This window comes from Berghia stephanieae, chromosome 15 (assembly GCF_034508935.2).
Source record: "Berghia stephanieae isolate SIO BIC M18660-M18661 chromosome 15, UCSD_Bste_1.3, whole genome shotgun sequence".
Lineage (NCBI taxonomy): Eukaryota > Metazoa > Mollusca > Gastropoda > Nudibranchia > Aeolidiidae > Berghia > Berghia stephanieae.
The window spans coordinates 9,009,629-9,031,313 of record NC_088374.1 but is presented as its reverse complement, the minus strand read 5'-3'; the positions used below and the strand labels follow the sequence as shown (position 1 = coordinate 9,031,313).

At 34.0% G+C, this 21,685-nt stretch overlaps 1 protein-coding gene across 3 annotated transcripts in view; it reads right to left on the bottom strand.

Annotated features, from left to right (window-relative positions):
• Window positions 1–21,685, bottom strand: part of LOC144960862 (uncharacterized) — a 38,699-nt gene that overhangs the window by 15,948 nt on the left and 1,066 nt on the right. For 2 of the 3 annotated variants that reach the window (XM_078894248.1, XM_078894249.1), the window contains exons 2-3: window positions 5,513–5,715; window positions 2,111–2,273 (exon numbers count right to left, since the gene is read on the bottom strand). In XM_078894248.1, the coding sequence (XP_078750374.1) occupies window positions 2,111–2,273; window positions 5,513–5,715 (366 nt within the window). The remainder of the gene's footprint in view (window positions 1–2,110; window positions 2,274–5,512; window positions 5,716–21,685) is intronic. The other variant, XM_078894250.1, reaches the window with a different exon arrangement.

Sequence of the window (21,685 nt, the reverse complement as noted above, 5' to 3'; positions counted from 1 at the left end):
CGTGCAATTGATAAGGTCAGCAAGAAGGAAGCCACGTACCTAGTTAAGTACCTATCTAGTTAAGTACTTGAAATTCCAATTCTTCAAATACTTTGAAACATTTGGCACAGAAGAGATTAAAAGTATTAACCCTGGAGCTGGGGAAAAAGTCACAGACATTTGTGCCTTAAAATAGTGTCCTTTTGGGTCAATTCATTTTTAATTATTTTTCCAGACGATTGGGTAAATCTCAAATTAGGGCGTGGGGATCAACTCCCTTCCAGTAATAAAAAGTTTTTAATGAATATTTCAATTGTGAGTAATTATCTGTTACACAATTCACTTTAATAAATCAATCTGAAATGATTTTAAAGATATTTTGCAATTTTATATCAAGTGTTTCAAGGACCGACACTACATGTTCCCATGCTAAATACTTCAACTGGGGTCTCTCGCTTGATCCCTTTCTTTTGGGTGTTCAAAAGAGGGAGGGGGGGGGGGAGGTTCGCAGCTTCTAAGGACAAGATCATTGTAAAACGTCCGTCATATGCTTTCCATCGTCCAATAGAATAATTTCCTCAAGCACTTTCTTCTATTCTTTAAGCTTCCTGTGAGTGTTAGACGGTACTGTTATAATCTACTGTGTCGACTGACTATTAATGTAGGCTTTGTGCAGATCGGATACGTAAAGTGATAATAAAACACTCCACTTATATAGCGATTATCCGTGAATACCCTAAGCGCTTCACGATTTACTCCCCCCTGTTGAAAACAGACACCGAACACAATGGAAATGACACAACGTTAGTTCGGCGTCTTACAATTATTCGGACAAAGACGGAGCTGTCCTTATGGCCAGGTACTCATTTACACCTATGTCGAATGGAGTAATATGTGTAACGTGCCTTAATTGAGGACTAATTGTGGAAGCTTGAACTTCATTTAAAACGAGACTCACTGACCACCGAGCTCGGTTCCACAATTCTAAAAAAATGCTTGGTTCCCCACTGATCACTTAGTTTTTTAAAGATATAAATCGAAAAACGAAAGTTGAAAAAACCAGTCTTACAATGTCCATACGTATTGCAAGATGCAATAACCCACGCACAATCCATCCAAGTCCCATGCGAAGGACCACAACTCTCGTTCACAAACCGTCTAAGTCAACAACACATCAAACCGTCTAAGTCAGTGACACTTTGTCGACGTGCAAAACGTACAAGTCTGATAAATAATGAATGCACAATAAAAGAACCAAAATTATGGTATCGGTCATTGTGTTAAGTCATAATTGGCTTGAATTAGCCTATTAAAATCTGAAATTGATATTTCATTTACTAATTAACGGTTTTATCGGTCTCCTGAAAAACTACCTCTTCTGGACATAGACGGTTTGCGCGCGACGCCATCGATATAGTGAAACTGAAGATAGAAAATTTGAGATAGATGGATAATTTCATTTATAAAACTAAAATTTAGATTCATCATTGCGGACAAAATACGAAATGGAAGAGAACACGTAAAATACTGATACAATAGTTATCATTGACCTCAAGTCTCTTTATGTTCTGCTTGATTGTCATATATTGCAAATGACAAAGTGGTTTTTGGTGTCCACATATCTGTTCAGCAAAATCATATATTCTTCTCCTCGTTATTGATTTTCTTAACCCACTCATCACCAACATGAAAGAAATCTTTGCAATCGTCACGATATAAAATCAGCATCATTTTTATTAAGATGTCTTGTATAGTTTTTGTGTTGTAATAGTTTTTTCTTTACGAATTTTCAAAATAATGTCTGTCAACTGATCTTGAGATTGAACACAACCAGAATGTGTTCATGTGACTTGGATTGAGATTCTCAGAAGAAAAATACATGAAAGAAGAAGGAACGGATTGAGTCAGCCTTTTACAAGTTAAAAAATCCACAGTTCTATAAATTTGAATTGGGATGGTGTAGACAAGATTAAAGCAGATTGAGAGAGAGAGAGAGAGAGAGAGAGAAAGAAAGAGAGAGAGAGAGAGAGATAGAGAGAGAGGATGAGGTTGAGGAGGATAAGGAGATGGACGAGGAGGAGGAGGAGTAGGTGGTGAAGATGGAGGAGGAGGAAGAGGAGAGAAAGCTTACTTCCAACCGTTACGTTTACTTCTGCTTTCATTTCTTGTATATGAAAATTTTCATCAAGATAATACATTAGACAGACGTAGGTTCCAGTGTCTTCTTCACCTGGGTTTTTGATCGTCAATTTGAGAAAATTGTTGCTGGCATCTTTTGTCAGATTTCCTCGAGCCTGAAATAATCAGTCACACCAAAGTCTTTTCGTCAAAAACTTAATCAATAATAATAATAATAATAAAATAATAATAATAATAATAATAATAATAATAATAATATAATAATAATAATAATAAAAATAATAATAAAGAGATAATAATGATAATAATAATAATAATAATAATAATAATAATAATAATAATAATAATAATAATAATAATAATAATAATAATAATAATAATATAAATAATAATAATAATAATAATAATAATAATAATAATAATAATAATAATAATAATAATAATAATAATAATAATAATAATAATAATAATAATAATAATAATAATAATAATAATAATAATAATAATAATAATAATAATAATAATAATATGTTAAACTTTATCGATCAACTGTTTATTTTATGTGCCAAAATTATGTGCAATTTTATGGTCTAGTGGTATGTCACTCAGTTTCAAAACGGAAAGTCCTGAGATCGAGTCACACTCTGAGCGGTGCATTGTAGATTTTTTTGACAAAATCGCTTTACTCAAATCTATTACCATCTTCACGTGAGTACCTGGTCGTTAACAACGGTATTTCTGTTTGAAAAAAAATTATATCGCCTAACTGGTCACATGGCTTGTGTTGCATGTAAGTGTTTCTGTGGGAGGCTAGGGATCCTTGTAAGGCAATTTGAGTTTGATCAGTGAATATTGCACTATAGAAATAATGCTAAAACTCAAGCGTTTGGTTTTGTTTAATGTCATCTACTATGTTTTCTTATGAATTGGGAAATGCCACTAGTAATGTTTGGAATCCTACAATTATCCCTTTTTGAGAATAAATGCATGATTGTGTGAAAGGAATAAAAGAATAACTAGATTTTATGATTTAACCAGTTAATTGTTACACTCTGGAAAAAAAATCTAGTATTTGGAGATTTGGCCAGAAAAATCATCCTTTCAGTATCGCTTTAAATGATCGCCATCTTGGAAAAAACTCGCAAACCATGGGACTTTAAAAAATGTACCAGGTTTGAGGGGTTTTGTCTAAATGAGGGTCATATAAATCGATTGTTATTTGAAGAACATGTTTTCTGGCCAAATCTGAAAATGCGAGTGTTTTACAGAGTATGGGAGTTAACATATCAAAGCCATATAAACACCCTGTATAAATCTTTGTGCATTTCTAGTAGATCAAAAAATAAATAGACTATTTTTTTAAATTTCGTCCTTTTCATCCTGAGTAATAGAGCAATTAAAATCGTTTGTCACCATTGACAAATACATACATGATGTTCTATTTGACAAATGATGTAATTTGTTATTGTGATACTGAAAACAGTTATGTGTATAAAGAGATGTTTCGAAGGACTAGGTTTTTGTGTCAAATATGTTGATTACAAGAAGCGTAAGTACTTGACGTAATTTGTGTTATGCTCGTCGAAATATCCGTCTGACATGTCTCTTCTTTATATAATTTGATACATATCACAGGAGCAAAAAATTAAATCCAACAAACTGTTACACATTCCTCTTTACGTTGCAATGTCCATTAGATTCTGGTTTATAGACGAACAAGTCTCAGGAGGAAAAGTAACGTGTACACATTACTCTTTTGGTCAAAATAACCTGTAGATTCTGCTATGTAGACGATAATGTCTTAGGGGAAAACTGACTTTTACACATTACTCTTTACGTCACAATATCATGTAGATTCTGCTATGTAGGTGATCGCATCCAAGGGGGAAAAGTAAAATTTACACATTACACTTTAATTCACAATATCTTGTAGGTTCTACTATGTAGATGATCACGTCTAAGGGGAAAAAGTAACTTTCACACATTATACTTTAGGTCACAATATCCTATAGACTCAGCTATGTAGATGACCACGCCTAAGGGGAAAAAGTAACTTTTACAATTTACTTTCTTAGTCACAACATCCTGTAGATTCTTCAATATAGACAATAATGTCTAATATGAAAAAGAAAACAAGCTAACTTTTACGTCATTCAAGATCTTATGGATTGTGCTCTGTCATTTACGGATGGGCATTATTCGATAATTTAATCGATACTATTCATTAACTTTGAATTTACTGATCATTCAATATTTATTTGGCACCTAATCGACATTTCGTGTGTGGCTGGTTTTGGATTTGTAATGAATAAATGTCAATTGCTTATTCTTCACAAAGATAAAATATAATGTCGTTTAAATTAAAAACAAATAAAAAATCTAATGAACTACTCCAGCGACTACGCAGACTCTTTCTTTTACTAAAGAGTATGAGGTAGGCTGACAGTTGACCCTTCCTCTGACAATGTCCTGCAAGTTATCCTTTTTAAAAAGAGAACACCATGAAAACAGCTATATCCGGGTCCTTTTGATTGCCATTTGATAAGAAACGCCGGTAACACGGGCCTGCCTATGAAAAAAACCCAACACTCGATTTTGTCTAATTTCAAGCAATAATGACTTTCCAAACAAAACCAAAAACCAGACCCCGCATTTCAGTTGTAACATTTGAAACTGATGATATCCAACTATTATTATTATTATTATTATTATATATTATATATTATTTATTATATTATTATTATTATTATTATTATTATTATTATTATTATTATTATTATTATTATTATTATTATTATTATTATTATATTATTATTATTATTATTATTATTATTATTATTATTATTATTATTTATTATTATTATTATTATTATTATTATTATTATTATTATTATTATTATTATTATTATTATTATTATTATTATTATTATTATTATTATTATTATTATTATTATTATTATTATTATTATAATATTATTATTAATTATTATTATTTATTTATTATTATTATTATTTATTATTATTATTATTATTAATATTATTATTATTATTATTATTATTATTATTATTACTATTATTATTATTATTATTATTATTATTATTATTATTATTATTATTATTAATATTATTATTATTATTATTGTTATTATTATTATTATTATTATTATTATTATTATTATTATTATTATTATTATTATTATTATTATTATTATTATCAACACCATTATTATTATTATTATTATTATTATTATTATTATTATTATTATTATTATTATTATTATTATTATATTATTACTATTATTATTATTATTATTACTATTATTATTATTATTATTATTATTATTTTATTTATTATTTTTTTAAATAGTTTGTCTCAATGTGTTTGATAACATACCTCAACATTGTCTTTCCATTTTGCTCCCTTAGCGAGTCCCTTAAAGCTTATAACTGCAATTGGATGTTCTCCCTTCTTCATGATCTCAAGTGACACAATAGAACTGACCCAGGCAGGGCCGTTAGAAACACAGGTGAGATCGAGTTGGTCAGTGACCATTGTGTTGAATGATTCAGGAGATACATTCAGACGAAGGGCTGAGTCTGAAGATTAAAACAATAATTTATTCTCTGGTTGATGTGCACAGAGCCTAGATCCAAATCGGGAGAAACGACAGTATGGGCTATACACTGAGTCTCCTGTTCTAGAAAAAAATTGAGCTTTATATAGAGCAATATCCACTAAATGTGCTCAAAGCGCTTTACCATGGGTCCTTGGTAAACAGCAACATTTAACATGTAGGACGGGACATGCCGACTGTTAGGCGATATTATAGTTTTTCGGACTAAGACAACGCTGGTAACGGCCAGGTATCCAAAAGCGAGTGTCATACCACAAGACCACATAGCCGCACAACTAGTGTTTCATAAACACTATACATTTCTGTGTTTCACTCACAACCACCAGATGCAACATACAAGCAAACAAAACTACATGTAATGTAAAAAGGTGTTCTAAAAATAATAACAAAGAAACTCTGTGTGTTGTTTCACTTATGTTGTTTGGACGCTGGAAGACATTATTGGTCCGGCACACATAATCGAGCCAGTTCTACTCACTTTGCTATGACAAATCAAGTGACCGACTGAGAGGAAAGGTCAAATGGAGGGCAAGACGGACCGGAGAGGAAAATAAATGCACTCAGTTTACAGACTGATTTGTAGAACTCTCGCTTCACATACGAAAAGGTTCAAGAATAATTCCAGCAGGTGCAGCGAATTTATATTTCTCACCCCCTGTCCACCCAGCAGTGATAGGGTATCTGGTTCTATTAGATATATTGGAAAGGACAGTGCGATAGAATAGCGTCCTATCTAAAGGATAGCAAGTTATTGCTATTGTGCGTTTCATGCTTCAGAAACATGGACAAACTCCAGCTCCATGAGTCTAATAACTCAAAAGGACTGATGCTATTTTTAATCAAGTTGCTCACTTCCTGGCGCGTTACAATCGATTTCCGATCTGAATGTCCTGGGTTTGAGCCTCGCTCGGAGCATAGTTCACACCTTGGAAAAGGCTCGTTACTCACATTCTCTCACCGTACTTGGGTGTAGAATGAGTATCTGGCTATAAACAGCGTTGTCTCCGTCCCAAAAAATTGTAATATCGCCTAACAGGCGACATGTCAGGTCATACGTGTTATGTGTTGTTGTTGGTCAGGGACCTATTGTAAAGCGGTTTGAGCGCGTTTAGTGGATGTCACCATATACAAAACCTCAAGTTCTTTTTATTCGTTTGTTTTTTTTTTCTTTCTTTCTTTTTTAACATGAAAATATCACAATATCAAGTTCACATTACATTGGGTGCGAGAGACAAAAAATGGAACAAATTGTGACGCTGTTCTAATACGAGGAAGAAATCAGAAGTAATCGAAAATATGCAATCGATAAGAACATTACGTTACGTAAATACTTGCTAAGTTTGATTACAAAGTATGATTGGGAAATAAACTATGCTGTTTATACTGAAGTCGTATGAATATATATACCTTGTAAGGTTCCAAACTTGCGCCTTGCTTTTAGCAGTGTTGTGTGACTAGCGTATAAATTTACCACGTCTTGTTGAAAACTGAATGGGCTATTAGTATAACTTCTGGAATAAGTTTTCCTTTTAAAAATGTTACATGATTTTCAATACGAGGCAAAAATCAATTTGATTTATTTCTCGAGGTAAAACGGTCTCCAATGAATCCTGGCTTGAATAGAATAGACTACAGAAACGTGTACATATATGCAGGTCTGATATCCGAACCAACCTACTTTAACACTGTTGTAATGGACAATACTTTGTGTCATGACTTGAGATTTCCATTACAACAATGAGCCCTTAATGAATGGGGTTATCAGACCTGCATATATGTGCACGTTGGACTACAGCTTTATATGGGTAATGATGTCAAACAATGTATAAGAGTCGTAAAACGTTTTACACAAAAGCAGATCTAAAAGAGTCAAAGGAGTCGAGAGTCAATTCTGGGACAGCCTGGATCATCGGTGGAGATCCTGATAACTCAGTTGGTAGAGCACTCGCTTCACACGCAAAGGGACCAAGATCGAATCCTGGTGTAGTTGAGATTTGTTTGTTCTGATCCCCCCCCACCCGTCAACCCAGCAGTAAATGGGTAGCTGGGTCTGATAGATCTGGCGGAAAGTACTTTGCGATAAACTAGCGTCCTATCCAAAGGTTAGCAAGTAATTGTTATTGCCCGTTTCACACTATGGAAACCGGGATGAACTCCGGCTCTATGGGCCTTACGGCTCTGAAGGACGACTGGCTCAGCTTACCGTCTTTGGTTCGTACCTGAAAAGTACCGAGTTCGAAGACCCGCTGCACTGTGTGGCCTTGAGAAAGCCATCTCGCCCATGCTCAATTTCTGGCGCTGCACTGCGGCTAACGCCTGATTAATTCTAGTCTTTCAGACAGTTGAGAGACAGATTTCCTCTATAAATACCCTTTATTAATGAAATAATTTAAACATAATGAACCTAAGCAATGGCCACTTAATCGTTTCATAATTTAAATATTTTTCACCAAAGAACTAACCTTAAATACACTGATTAATAAAATTAAAATGATTTAATTTATAAGATAATTTAACGTTAAGCGGGATTTTAAAGTAGAACTAATTTTAAGGAATAGACCTTACTTAAGCTTATATAATTTTTATCTTAGACAATATCCATTTAATACTTTAGCATTTTATTCTATATTATATATATATATATATATATATATATATATATATATATATATATATATGTATATTAATTCTATAATTGCTTGTCATTGGTCTTAACTTATGTAAGAATTTGTGAGACTCAATATACACATCAATTACACAATTTATTACTGCCATCATACAAATTTATACCACCTAGTTATTTGCTTATTAATTATTTCAGCTAACCTGTACAAAATATTCCTTTGGATGTGTAAAGTATTATTACTATTATTGTTATTATTATTATTATTATTATTATTATTATTATTATTATTATTATTATTATTATTATTATTATTATTATTATTATTATTATTATTATTATTACTATTATCATTATTATTATTATTATTATTATTATTATTATTATTATTATTATTATTATTATTATTATTATTATTATTATTATTATTATTATTATTATTATTAAACATTTTCTAAAACATAAGAAAATAAATTGAATCTTGGAAAAAGTATGGTTACTCCCAGTCATAAAGCAAACTTGGGGATTGACGGATCACACGAAAATTTGGGAATTACGTCAAAACAAGAAGGAGAAGGAGGAGGATGAAGAAGAAGAAGAAGAAGAAGAAGAAGAAGAAGAAGAAGAAGAAGAAGAAGAAGAAGAAGAAGAAGAAGAAGAAGAAGAAGAAGAAGAACAACAACAACAACAACAACAACAACAACAACAAGAAGAAAATGAAGAGGGAAAAGAAAAATGTTGGAAGATAAAGATTTGGAAATTACGATGACTATGATGATAACGATAAGGAGGAGGAGACCGTAGCCATCGTTAACTTATAGCCTGACACTCACAAAAAATGACGTCAAATGACAAGTCATTGCCAAAATAGAAAACATATCGTGAGTTGTACTCAATAGTTTAACCAATGGGATCACTTGTTTCCTTGAGTATTACTAACGGCAACTCACTTGCCCTGAACAAACCTAAAAGATGACGTCAAAATATGAGACCTAGTGGGTTCTTATGTGAGAATATTAGTTAACGATGGCAGCGGGAAGACACGGAGTAGAAGAAGGACGACGAGGAAATATAATAGGATTCAATAGTCGTAACGTCACTTCCTTCCTAATGACGTATGGTAACTTAGTAACACTGGCTCTAGACTATCGGAACAATGGCGGACGCCGTATGAAATATTTCTCCGGCGAGCTTAGAAGCGTATCCAGAGGAAAAAAACCATCAATTTGATCATGTTTTGACTTTTACACATTCTGATCACAAGGCATATGAAAAGGGAATGAAAAGTTCTCCCCAGCATGAAGAATAAAAAGTAAAGATTTTCTTTGTTTAGAACCAAGATGGCCGCCGTTGCCGGGCGCGTGACATCAGACTACTGAATCCAATTGGCAAGGTAGTATGAGGAATGTATTGAAGAAGATGTATTACAGGAAGCAGTAGTAGTAGTAGTAGTAGTAGTATTAGTAGTAGTAGTAGTAGTAGTAGTAGTAGTAATAGTAGGATTAGTAGTAATAGTAGTAGCAGTAGTAGTAGTAGTAGTAGTAGTAGTAGTAGTAGTAGTAGTAGTAGTGTAAGAGAGTAAGCCTATGCAAAATGTTATCTAAGACATTTGGTGCAAACTGTCAATTATATATCAGCAAATGGGTTTAGTGAGTACATAATGCAGGCATATCAGTTAAACTTGGTCCATGCATGATAGGTTTGGGCAGTTTTTATGTCAAAGTTACTGGACAGGTTATCATGTTGAGTACTATTTAATCAATCATTCTTAAATTGGTTTAGGGGTGTTGAAACAGGTGAAAGGGGCATTTATCAAAATAATGTTATATCATAAAAGGCGGGGTTTAACATCAATATGTAGGAATTGACGTTTCAGGTTTGATTATGATTTGGTCTTACTCTTAGGGGTTGGATTATAGACTGACAGGGAACTGTCAAAACTGCAAGGGGGCGTGGTAACAATGGAACTGTGGGTAAAATTTTGATAGGGATAAAAGAGGATGTTTCGAGGAAAACGGGATTATTATTCTGATTCTACTTGACCATGAGCTGCACACTTTAAACCTTTTGTGCTCACCATCATTTATTTGCTTTTACGGACTTAGGAATATTCCACGAATATTGAAAATGGTTACTTAGGCAAAATTGACTTTACATGTGGACTGATTTTACGGATTTGGAATTTATGAAACTGATTGAATTATGACCATGCTATTTGATTTGGATTTGGAATTTATCATGATTTGGATATTGAATTTATCACAAACAAATAAAACTGTAAGAAATGAAACTTGGAATCTGGACTTTTATTTGAATGTCTTGATGTTGTGCATTCAATTATCATCACCGGCCCCTGAACTCTTTCGTCATTATTAACATCTACAACACGACGCAAAGGATAATACTACCATCTATCAAAAACACCACTATACGATCACAAGCCATTGCGACTACGCAACATTATGCATCTTATTTGGTGCCGTGACCAGGATTCTTATATATGTTATTTGGTGGCGTGATACCAGGATGTAAAGATGTTATTATTCCGAACCATGGATACACAAGAAATGTATATTGTTGCAGTGTTAACATCTATTGAAGTTTTTGTGAGACTCGAATTTTGAAGTGAAAAATTGTGAACAAATAGGAAAATAGTTTTATTTGGGAAAGAAAATGAATATCAATTTTGAAGGTGAAGTAGTGGAATTATTTTGCATTGAAATATTGTTAATATCAGTAACAAAGATGTGTCGATTTTTATTTCAATTTTTGTCTGTTACTGTTGGAATTACATAAACAGTTGGTCCATTCTTTAATGTTGTTACGTTTTTATTTTCTGTCAAAATGACTCAAGAAGATGATGGCAATAACAACACGTAAATTATAAGTTTTGATAATTGAAAAATGTCTTATGGTATTTATTGTTATATTACAACATCATTGATTATATTTTTCTCCCGTCGGTAGGGATGAATTGGTGGGTTGATATTGACTCTTTGAGATTCATGGGTTCATGACAAAGAGCAAAGTTTTATATCTGTTTGTTTTCTTGGTAATTAATGTGTGGTTAACGCAGCCAAGTAATCGACAACAGAGCTTATTTACTTGTGTAATGAGACATGGCGTTATAATAGATTACATAAGACATTTGGATTTTATCACTGGAAATTAAGTTGAAATGATTTATGCGGAATATGAGTCAATCGTTGTCATGTTTTGTTTTGTTTTGAAATGCGTTTCGTCGTAATTTTTTTTAAAGGAGCAATATTCTCATAATAACGGAATAACGGACTTTTGGTTTAAAGTCGGAGAACAAATAAAATGACGGAGTATTAATTATTATGAAAGACTGATGTCTTTTAATTGGAGTTAAAATGTTATTACGGAAGAATAACAAAATATTGAAAATGCATTATCATGTCATGTGAGCTGATAATATTTGTGACACAAGTGGTTAACTTGTTAAGAATCAGCGAATTATAAGTAACCCATATGGTAAAATGCTGTATATGCATATTGGGTAAATAAGCGCAGTGATGTAAGACGCGAAAAAAATTTTATTCTCTATTGTCTTCTGGCACTTTTCTATTCACTTCATATCTTGTTGTTACCAACATAAGTGCCTGCTCCACTCACTTTTCTGAATTAAAAATTCACCCCATACACCGGAGCATACTCAATGTCTCAATCGTTTCTATGTTATATGTTTGTGTTGAGAATATTGGCTATTAAGCTTAACTGCTGGTCATAATTATTCGCGATGGTGGTGTACGAACGAATCGGTGGTCTCAAGAAGTGGGTGAGAGAGGGATCTAGTAATGACTTTGAGTTTGAAACGAATATTTTTGTGTTCGTGGATAGCTCACACGGTAGAGCCACGCTCTCACCTGCCAGGCGGAGTTGTCGTACCAATAAGGTCGCAGGTTCAAACCCCACCACCGCCGCGAAAAAAATTTTATTCTCTATTGTCTTCTGGCACTTTTCTATTCACTTCATATCTTGTTGTTACCAACATAAGTGCCTGCTCCACTCACTTTTCTGAATTAAAAATTCACCCCATACACCGGAGCATACTCAATGTCTCAATCGTTTCTATGTTATATGTTTGTGTTGAGAATATTGGCTATTAAGCTTAACTGCTGGTCATAATTATTCGCGATGGTGGTGTACGAACGAATCGGTGGTCTCAAGAAGTGGGTGAGAGAGGGATCTAGTAATGACTTTGAGTTTGAAACGAATATTTTTGTGTTCGTGGATAGCTCACACGGTAGAGCCACGCTCTCACCTGCCAGGCGGAGTTGTCGTACCAATAAGGTCGCAGGTTCAAACCCCACCACCGCCGCGAAAAAAATTTTATTCTCTATTGTCTTCTGGCACTTTTCTATTCACTTCATATCTTGTTGTTACCAACATAAGTGCCTGCTCCACTCACTTTTCTGAATTAAAAATTCACCCCATACACCGGAGCATACTCAATGTCTCAATCGTTTCTATGTTATATGTTTGTGTTGAGAATATTGGCTATTAAGCTTAACTGCTGGTCATAATTATTCGCGATGGTGGTGTACGAACGAATCGGTGGTCTCAAGAAGTGGGTGAGAGAGGGATCTAGTAATGACTTTGAGTTTGAAACGAATATTTTTGTGTTCGTGGATAGCTCACACGGTAGAGCCACGCTCTCACCTGCCAGGCGGAGTTGTCGTACCAATAAGGTCGCAGGTTCAAACCCCACCACCGCCGCGAAAAAAATTTTATTCTCTATTGTCTTCTGGCACTTTTCTATTCACTTCATATCTTGTTGTTACCAACATAAGTGCCTGCTCCACTCACTTTTCTGAATTAAAAATTCACCCCATACACCGGAGCATACTCAATGTCTCAATCGTTTCTATGTTATATGTTTGTGTTGAGAATATTGGCTATTAAGCTTAACTGCTGGTCATAATTATTCGCGATGGTGGTGTACGAACGAATCGGTGGTCTCAAGAAGTGGGTGAGAGAGGGATCTAGTAATGACTTTGAGTTTGAAACGAATATTTTTGTGTTCGTGGATAGCTCACACGGTAGAGCCACGCTCTCACCTGCCAGGCGGAGTTGTCGTACCAATAAGGTCGCAGGTTCAAACCCCACCACCGCCGCGAAAAAAATTTTATTCTCTATTGTCTTCTGGCACTTTTCTATTCACTTCATATCTTGTTGTTACCAACATAAGTGCCTGCTCCACTCACTTTTCTGAATTAAAAATTCACCCCATACACCGGAGCATACTCAATGTCTCAATCGTTTCTATGTTATATGTTTGTGTTGAGAATATTGGCTATTAAGCTTAACTGCTGGTCATAATTATTCGCGATGGTGGTGTACGAACGAATCGGTGGTCTCAAGAAGTGGGTGAGAGAGGGATCTAGTAATGACTTTGAGTTTGAAACGAATATTTTTGTGTTCGTGGATAGCTCACACGGTAGAGCCACGCTCTCACCTGCCAGGCGGAGTTGTCGTACCAATAAGGTCGCAGGTTCAAACCCCACCACCGCCGCGAAAAAAATTTTATTCTCTATTGTCTTCTGGCACTTTTCTATTCACTTCATATCTTGTTGTTACCAACATAAGTGCCTGCTCCACTCACTTTTCTGAATTAAAAATTCACCCCATACACCGGAGCATACTCAATGTCTCAATCGTTTCTATGTTATATGTTTGTGTTGAGAATATTGGCTATTAAGCTTAACTGCTGGTCATAATTATTCGCGATGGTGGTGTACGAACGAATCGGTGGTCTCAAGAAGTGGGTGAGAGAGGGATCTAGTAATGACTTTGAGTTTGAAACGAATATTTTTGTGTTCGTGGATAGCTCACACGGTAGAGCCACGCTCTCACCTGCCAGGCGGAGTTGTCGTACCAATAAGGTCGCAGGTTCAAACCCCACCACCGCCGCGAAAAAAATTTTATTCTCTATTGTCTTCTGGCACTTTTCTATTCACTTCATATCTTGTTGTTACCAACATAAGTGCCTGCTCCACTCACTTTTCTGAATTAAAAATTCACCCCATACACCGGAGCATACTCAATGTCTCAATCGTTTCTATGTTATATGTTTGTGTTGAGAATATTGGCTATTAAGCTTAACTGCTGGTCATAATTATTCGCGATGGTGGTGTACGAACGAATCGGTGGTCTCAAGAAGTGGGTGAGAGAGGGATCTAGTAATGACTTTGAGTTTGAAACGAATATTTTTGTGTTCGTGGATAGCTCACACGGTAGAGCCACGCTCTCACCTGCCAGGCGGAGTTGTCGTACCAATAAGGTCGCAGGTTCAAACCCCACCACCGCCGCGAAAAAAATTTTATTCTCTATTGTCTTCTGGCACTTTTCTATTCACTTCATATCTTGTAATTAAAGTGCACACGATTTAAATTACGAGACGCAGGAATGAGGCGTTCGGGAATATTTTATTTTGCGTTTGATTAAAGCGCATGGTTTAACATTATGAAATGATGCAGAAGGCGGTGAATTTTTATAAATACGAGGCGCGTGGTTAAAGCGCACACATTTATCAATGCTATATTAAGAGGCGCGAGATTACATCGCAATGAGTTATATGAATATTATTATAAGCCGAGGGCAAAGGTGTGAGACATTGAATTTTTATTGAGCAGAGTGTATATTGTTACTGCGAATATTTTGATTATCATCCTTTTCTCCTATCAATTTGCTGTTGTAATTGTAATCAATATTTACTGCGTGGTTTGAATCTAACATTTATATCATAAAATTTGTAACTGAGTTGAAGAAGAAGTTATGTTCAATTGTCAAATCTTAAGTGTGTAATCATTCAGCAATAAATTGAAATGGTAGGAAGTGCTACGATAACACCAATAATAATGATAAAATAAACAAGATCATAGTTCATTAAATTAGGGATTTTCTAAGGGGAATAATTCGAGTTAATCAAAGGTAGAAGTAGAGTTTACACTAAAACATTATACAGTCATCACGAAAGAGGACACTTGAAAACATCAGTCATAACGGGAACGCTGATGGCAACGACAGAGCCAACTCAAACACAACCACAACAGAGGTCGGAAATGTCCTAATCCCTTTGGTCTATCCACGAATACCTTGAAATGGAGTAAGCATATCGACAAAACACTACGCCATTGAAACGTCCAGAATCAACACAATCTACAGACTACAAATACACAGCAACCTCAATTACATCGTACCTTTCAACTTATACAAACTTGACAGAATTCATAAAATAATATCTGTATCAACACAGATTTCTTCCATGAACCTTTTTATATTTACATTCTTTATTGAACAATAGGATTACTTGTATTTACTTCTACGACAACAATACCCAACGATGTACGATGTCAATAATTACATAAACGTTCAAGATACGATTGTTTTTACAAAAATGATGTCCAATTGTGAACAATACTACTTCCTTCATATGCAGTGGTGAGCGTATTCAAATTTAAACTTATGTTAATACACAAGTGTGCAGCACCCATATCTACAACATTGAATATTATAATAAAGCCTGTCTTAGTATCATTGTAAAAGATAAAGGCTATATATGTATATAAGACAATGCAGGAAAAAGTATCGCAAAACGCCACATGAGCGATTTCCTTGGATTCATTATCGTATGATATTCAACAACCTGCGTTCAAATAACGAAAATATTGTTGACCTTATTCGACCCTACTACATAGTCTACTAGACTACGTTATTGTTACATCCTTTACCTGGTGTTTGGACTCACGTCACCCACCGGTACCCTACAGATTACATCATCTACCTGGTGTGTACTCACATGCCACCTCATCAAAACTCGATCAACAAACACAGACAATTACAACACACGACCTCTGTCGACTACTACACACGAACTCTTTGTCAACACATGGCTGAGTTCACAACTTTCTTTTGACTTGCTGGATAAATCAAACTTCTCGCACACAGTTAATCTTGAATTTTTTACAATTTCATCTACAATGAGATTCAACGTATACACGAGACAACCACAAATATCAACGAGGAGAATCGACCCAGATGCCGGAGATGAATGGATTACAGCGACGTCACAAGACCAAGAAACAACCCAACAGGTTAAGCATACGTTTGCTACCTGTAGAGTCTTTTTCGTCCCAATTCAAAAGACTCGAACAAATACAACACACTAATTGCAAAAGTTGGTCACTTTAGTAACAGCCCACAATCACATACTATGTTAGATTTTACTTATTTAGTTATTTACACTGTACTAAATATGAATAAGTCGGACAGACTAATGACTGATTATTTACTAAACACTAAATATGTGATGTGAACAAGCCGGACAGACTATTGTTTGATTATTTATTCAACGCTAAATATTTGAATGTGAAGACATTATTGTGATAATTCTAAGACATTTACAGAGGAAAAAGTTTTTAATTAATTAACAATAAATAAAGTGACTGTATGACACTTGGGCTATGCAGTGACCACAACACACACAACAATGCAACACGTAGACTTGATGCAAACACCTCAACTCTTATAGTTGATATATTTTTTTCATTACATGAAAACTCATTCTAAATGGAGACAATGACTTAATTAACAATTACTGACAATTTTTACAGGATGACCATTCTCAAAACGAACGGATTACTGAGAAATGTGACCTCTGATGGATGACCACAAAGAACAATTTGATATCAATGAAGTTGTAAACTACACCCTGATGATTTAAAAAGCTTTTAAAAATTGAAACGTCAACAATGAACAGTGAATGATAATAACTTCAACTTCAATTTTAAAATGATGATAATGCTATTATTATGATTTATTTTTAAATATTTTTTTTATTTATTACTAATTGAAATGTAATCCTTCGTATATGGATCTAGATGTCTATAATACATTATTTGTACCACATATTATAAGTAGGAATTAATGTAATAATGTTGTTTAAATGGAATCATACAATATAAGGAAATATACAAGGTACTGGTTTTGATATGTCAGGAAATGAGTAGACATACATGGAAGCTGAGATTATCACCCATGTCGTATAGAGTTGAATTTGAGATTGAATAATTCAACGTGAGTATATCACAAATGGAAACTGAACCATCCTTTTTCACGCAATAATATTTATGTGTGATGGGAGATGACGAGAATTAAACACTTTTATTGCTATGAAGGTGAAATTTAAGGTGAAAAGATAATTTTTCTTTGAACTTTTAATTAATTGATATCTTACTGTCGATGTTGTAATACCTTAAAAGTATAATTGATAAATATATAAATGTTTTAATCAATTTTGGTGTTGGTAAATTTAAATTTTAATCACTTTTAAATGATAGATACCTTACTGTTGATGTTGTAATTTGAGAGAAAAAAAAAGAATCTATAATCGATATATATCTATTTAGATGTTGTAATCAAATTTGATGTTTGTGAATTTAATACTTTAAAACCTATAATCAATATATATATGAATTTGTAATCAACTTTGGTGTTTTAGAATTTAAAATTTAAAGTTTTAAAATATTTAACTGGTATAAGTATTTATCATTTTTTTTAAATTAGACTATTTCTTACATTTGTTTATTACATTTTAATTCGACATTACATATATATTTAATCTCTTACTGTTTTTTTTTAATTGAAATTGTTTTAAGTCAATTTAAATTCTAAGAAAGGGGCGTATGTAAGAGAGTAAGCCTATGCAAAGGTTATCTAAGACATTTGGTGCAAACTGTCAATTATATATCAGCAAATGGGTTTAGTGAGTACATAATGCAGGCATATCAGTTAAACTTGGTCCATGCATGATAGGTTTGGGCAGTTTTTATGTCAAAGTTACTGGACAGGTTATCATGTTGAGTACTATTTAATCAATCATTCTTAAATTGGTTTAGGGGTGTTGAAACAGGTGAAAGGGGCATTTATCAAATAATGTTATATCATAAAAGGCAGGGTTTAACATCAATATGTAGGAATTGACGTTTCAGGTTTGATTATGATTTGGTCTTACTCTTAGGGGTTGGATTATAGACTGACAGGGAACTGTCAAAACTGCAAGTGGGCGTGGTAACAATGGAACTGTGGGTAAAATTTTGATAGGGATAAAAGAGGATGTTTCGAGGAAAACGGGATTATTATTCTGATTCTACTTGACCATGAGCTGCACACTTTAAACCTTTTGTGATCACCATCATTTATTTGCTTTTACGGACTTAGGAATATTCCACGAATATTGAAAATGGTTACTTAGGCAAAATTGACTTTACATGTGGACTGATTTTACGGATTTGGAATTTATGAAACTGATTGAATTATGACCATGCTATTTGATTTGGATTTGGAATTTATCATGATTTGGATATTGAATTTATCACAAACAAATAAAACTGTAAGAAATGAAACTTGGAATCTGGACTTTTATTTGAATGTCTTGATGTTGTGCATTCAATTATCATCACCGGCCCCTGAACTCTTTCGTCATTATTAACATCTACAACACAACGCAAAGGATAATACTACCATCTATCAAAAACACCACTATACGATCACAAGCCATTACATATGTGTGCAACTACGCAACAGTAGTAGTAGTAGTAGTAGTAATAGTAGTAGTTGTAGTAGTAGTAGTAGTAGTAGTACTAGCACTAGTAGTAGTAGTGGTAGTAGTAGTACTAGTAGTAGTAGTAGCAGCAGCAGCAGCAGTAGTAGTAGTAGTAGTAGTAGTAGTAGTAGTAGTAGTAGTAGTAGTAGTAGTAGTAGTAGTAGTAATAGTAGTAGTAGAAGTAGTAGTAGTAATACTACTACTACTACTACTAGTAATAGTAGTAGTAGTAGTAGTAGTAGTAGTAGTAGTAGTAGTAGTAGTAGTAGTAGTAGTAATAATAATAATAATAATAATAATACACATTTATATAGCGCTCATTCTCGTGTAAACACAAGCTCTGGGCACTTTACAATATAAATATCAATTTTAAGTGAAAAAAAAAATAAAAAAATAAAATAATAATAACAATAACAATTCATAGCCAGATCAAGGATTCATATAGAGTCAAGAAAAACAAATATAGTAAAAATGTGTCTTGAGATTCTTTTTAAAAGTAGGTAAAGACTTGCACTCCCTCAGACCACGTGGTAGTTCATTCCAAATCTTGGGGCCGAAACAAGCAAACGATCTATCACCAAATTTTGTTCTTGATCTTTTTTCCGAAATTTTCGTTTGGTCATTACATGATCTTAAAGTGTAATTTTCAAATTTACACATGACCACGTGATCTGTGAGATATGCCGGTGCTATACCAGCCAAACACTTATAAACAAGACACGCTGCTTTGTAATATGTGCGCTTTTCAATGGGCAACCAGTGGAGAGAGGCCAACAAAGGGGTTGCATGATCAAATTTTTTTTTGCCAAAAACTAATCTTGCTGCACTGTTTTGCAGTAGTTGCAATTGTTTAATAGAAGCCTGAGGCAAGTTGACAAGCAGTGAGTTACAATAGTCTAGTTTCGAAAAAATGAGGGAAACAACCAATGTTTTACATGTTCCAATTGCAATATACTGACGGATTGAACTGATTTTCTTCAATTGAAAGTATAAAGATTTACAGAGAGCAGAAATGTGAGCTGACATTTTCATTTCTGAATCAAATAGACACCCAAATTTTTCACAGTCTTTGAAACCTTGATCTTTTCACCCCCCAATCAACACCTCAAGACCATCATTCACCTTCAACTGCCCTCTATTTCCCACAATCATCACTTCTGTTTTTGACTCATTCATTTTCAACTTGTTTGCATCCATCCACTCCTTCACATCCGTCACACATTCTTCCACACGTTTCACAATATTTTCGAGATTTTTAGTTTTATCAGTAGCATAAAGTTGCGTATCATCTGCATAGAGATGATAGCGCAGCCCATGACCAGTGATGACATTAGATAATGGAGAAGTATACAAAACAAAAAGAATTGGACCCAAAACAGAGCCTTGAGGAACACCAAAAGACAATGTATGTTGACGAGAAAGTTTATCTAAAATCATAACCTGTTGCTTTCTGCCATCTAAATAAGATTCAAACCACTGCAAGACAGTCCCAGACAAGCCAAAGGTTATATTAAGTCGTTTAATGAGAATACCGTGATCAATAGTATCAAACGCCGCCGAAAGGTCTAACAATGTCAGAAGAGAAACAGAACCTTTATCTAAAACATCAAGCAAATCACTCGCAACACAGCACAGAGCAGTTTCTGTGCTATGGTAAGAACGATAAGCTGACTGAAATTTTTCCCATAGATTGTTTTCATGGAGATGTTGTGAAAGACGTCTGAGTACAACTTTTTCAAGGATTTTAGAAAGAAATGGCAGATTTGAGACGGGACGGTAGTTACTAAGGTCATTTACATTGAGATTTTGCTTTTTTATGAGAGGCTTTACAATTGCATGTTTATAGATATCTGGGACTTGTCCTGAGATAAGTGACTGATTTATAATATAAGTTATGCAAGGTATCAATTCAGGAAGACATAATTTCAAAATATTAGTTGGTAAAGGATCTAAATCACATGACTTCGAGGAAGATGAAAAAATTATTTTAGAAATCTCTTCTTCAGTTGTTTCTTTAAAACAAGAGAATCCCTGTGAACCCGAAAAAGGGTGGAAATTTATATCTTCATTTTGCACGAGGTCCAAATTGTTCCGAATTTTCGATATTTTTCCCGAAAAGAAATCTGAAAATGCATCCGGCTGCTTTTCTACCGGGATATTAGTGGGTAGACACATGCCCTTTTCTTCCCCTAAAAGTTCCTTTGAAACAGAGAAAAATTCCTTAGTGTCCCTCACTGATGACAGTTTTGTGTTATAATAGTTTCTTTTTGCTCTTTTGCAGGTGGTTTTATACTCATGCTTTTTTGCTATATATATCAGCCGGTCAATCTCAAGGCCCGATTTTCTCCACGATGCCTCTGCATTCCTTTTTTCCCTTTTGGCAGTTTTTTCACTCTGGTTAAACCACGGAGACGGTTTCCTGGAATTTATTATTCTAGTTGTCTTTGGCGCATGCCTGTCGATGACGTTGCGCAGTACCTCGTCCGTTTTCTGTGCTGATGGTATATCCATTCTTCCTAGTTCCTCTGACAGATTGTTTTTGAAGGAACTAATGTCTATTTTTTTGGTATCCCTAGACACTATCTTGACTTTCTTTGCTTTCTCTTTGATGCATTTGAGAGTTGCCAGAATCAGATTGTGGTCTGAAATTTCTTTTTTTGATATTTTTAATTGATTCAACAA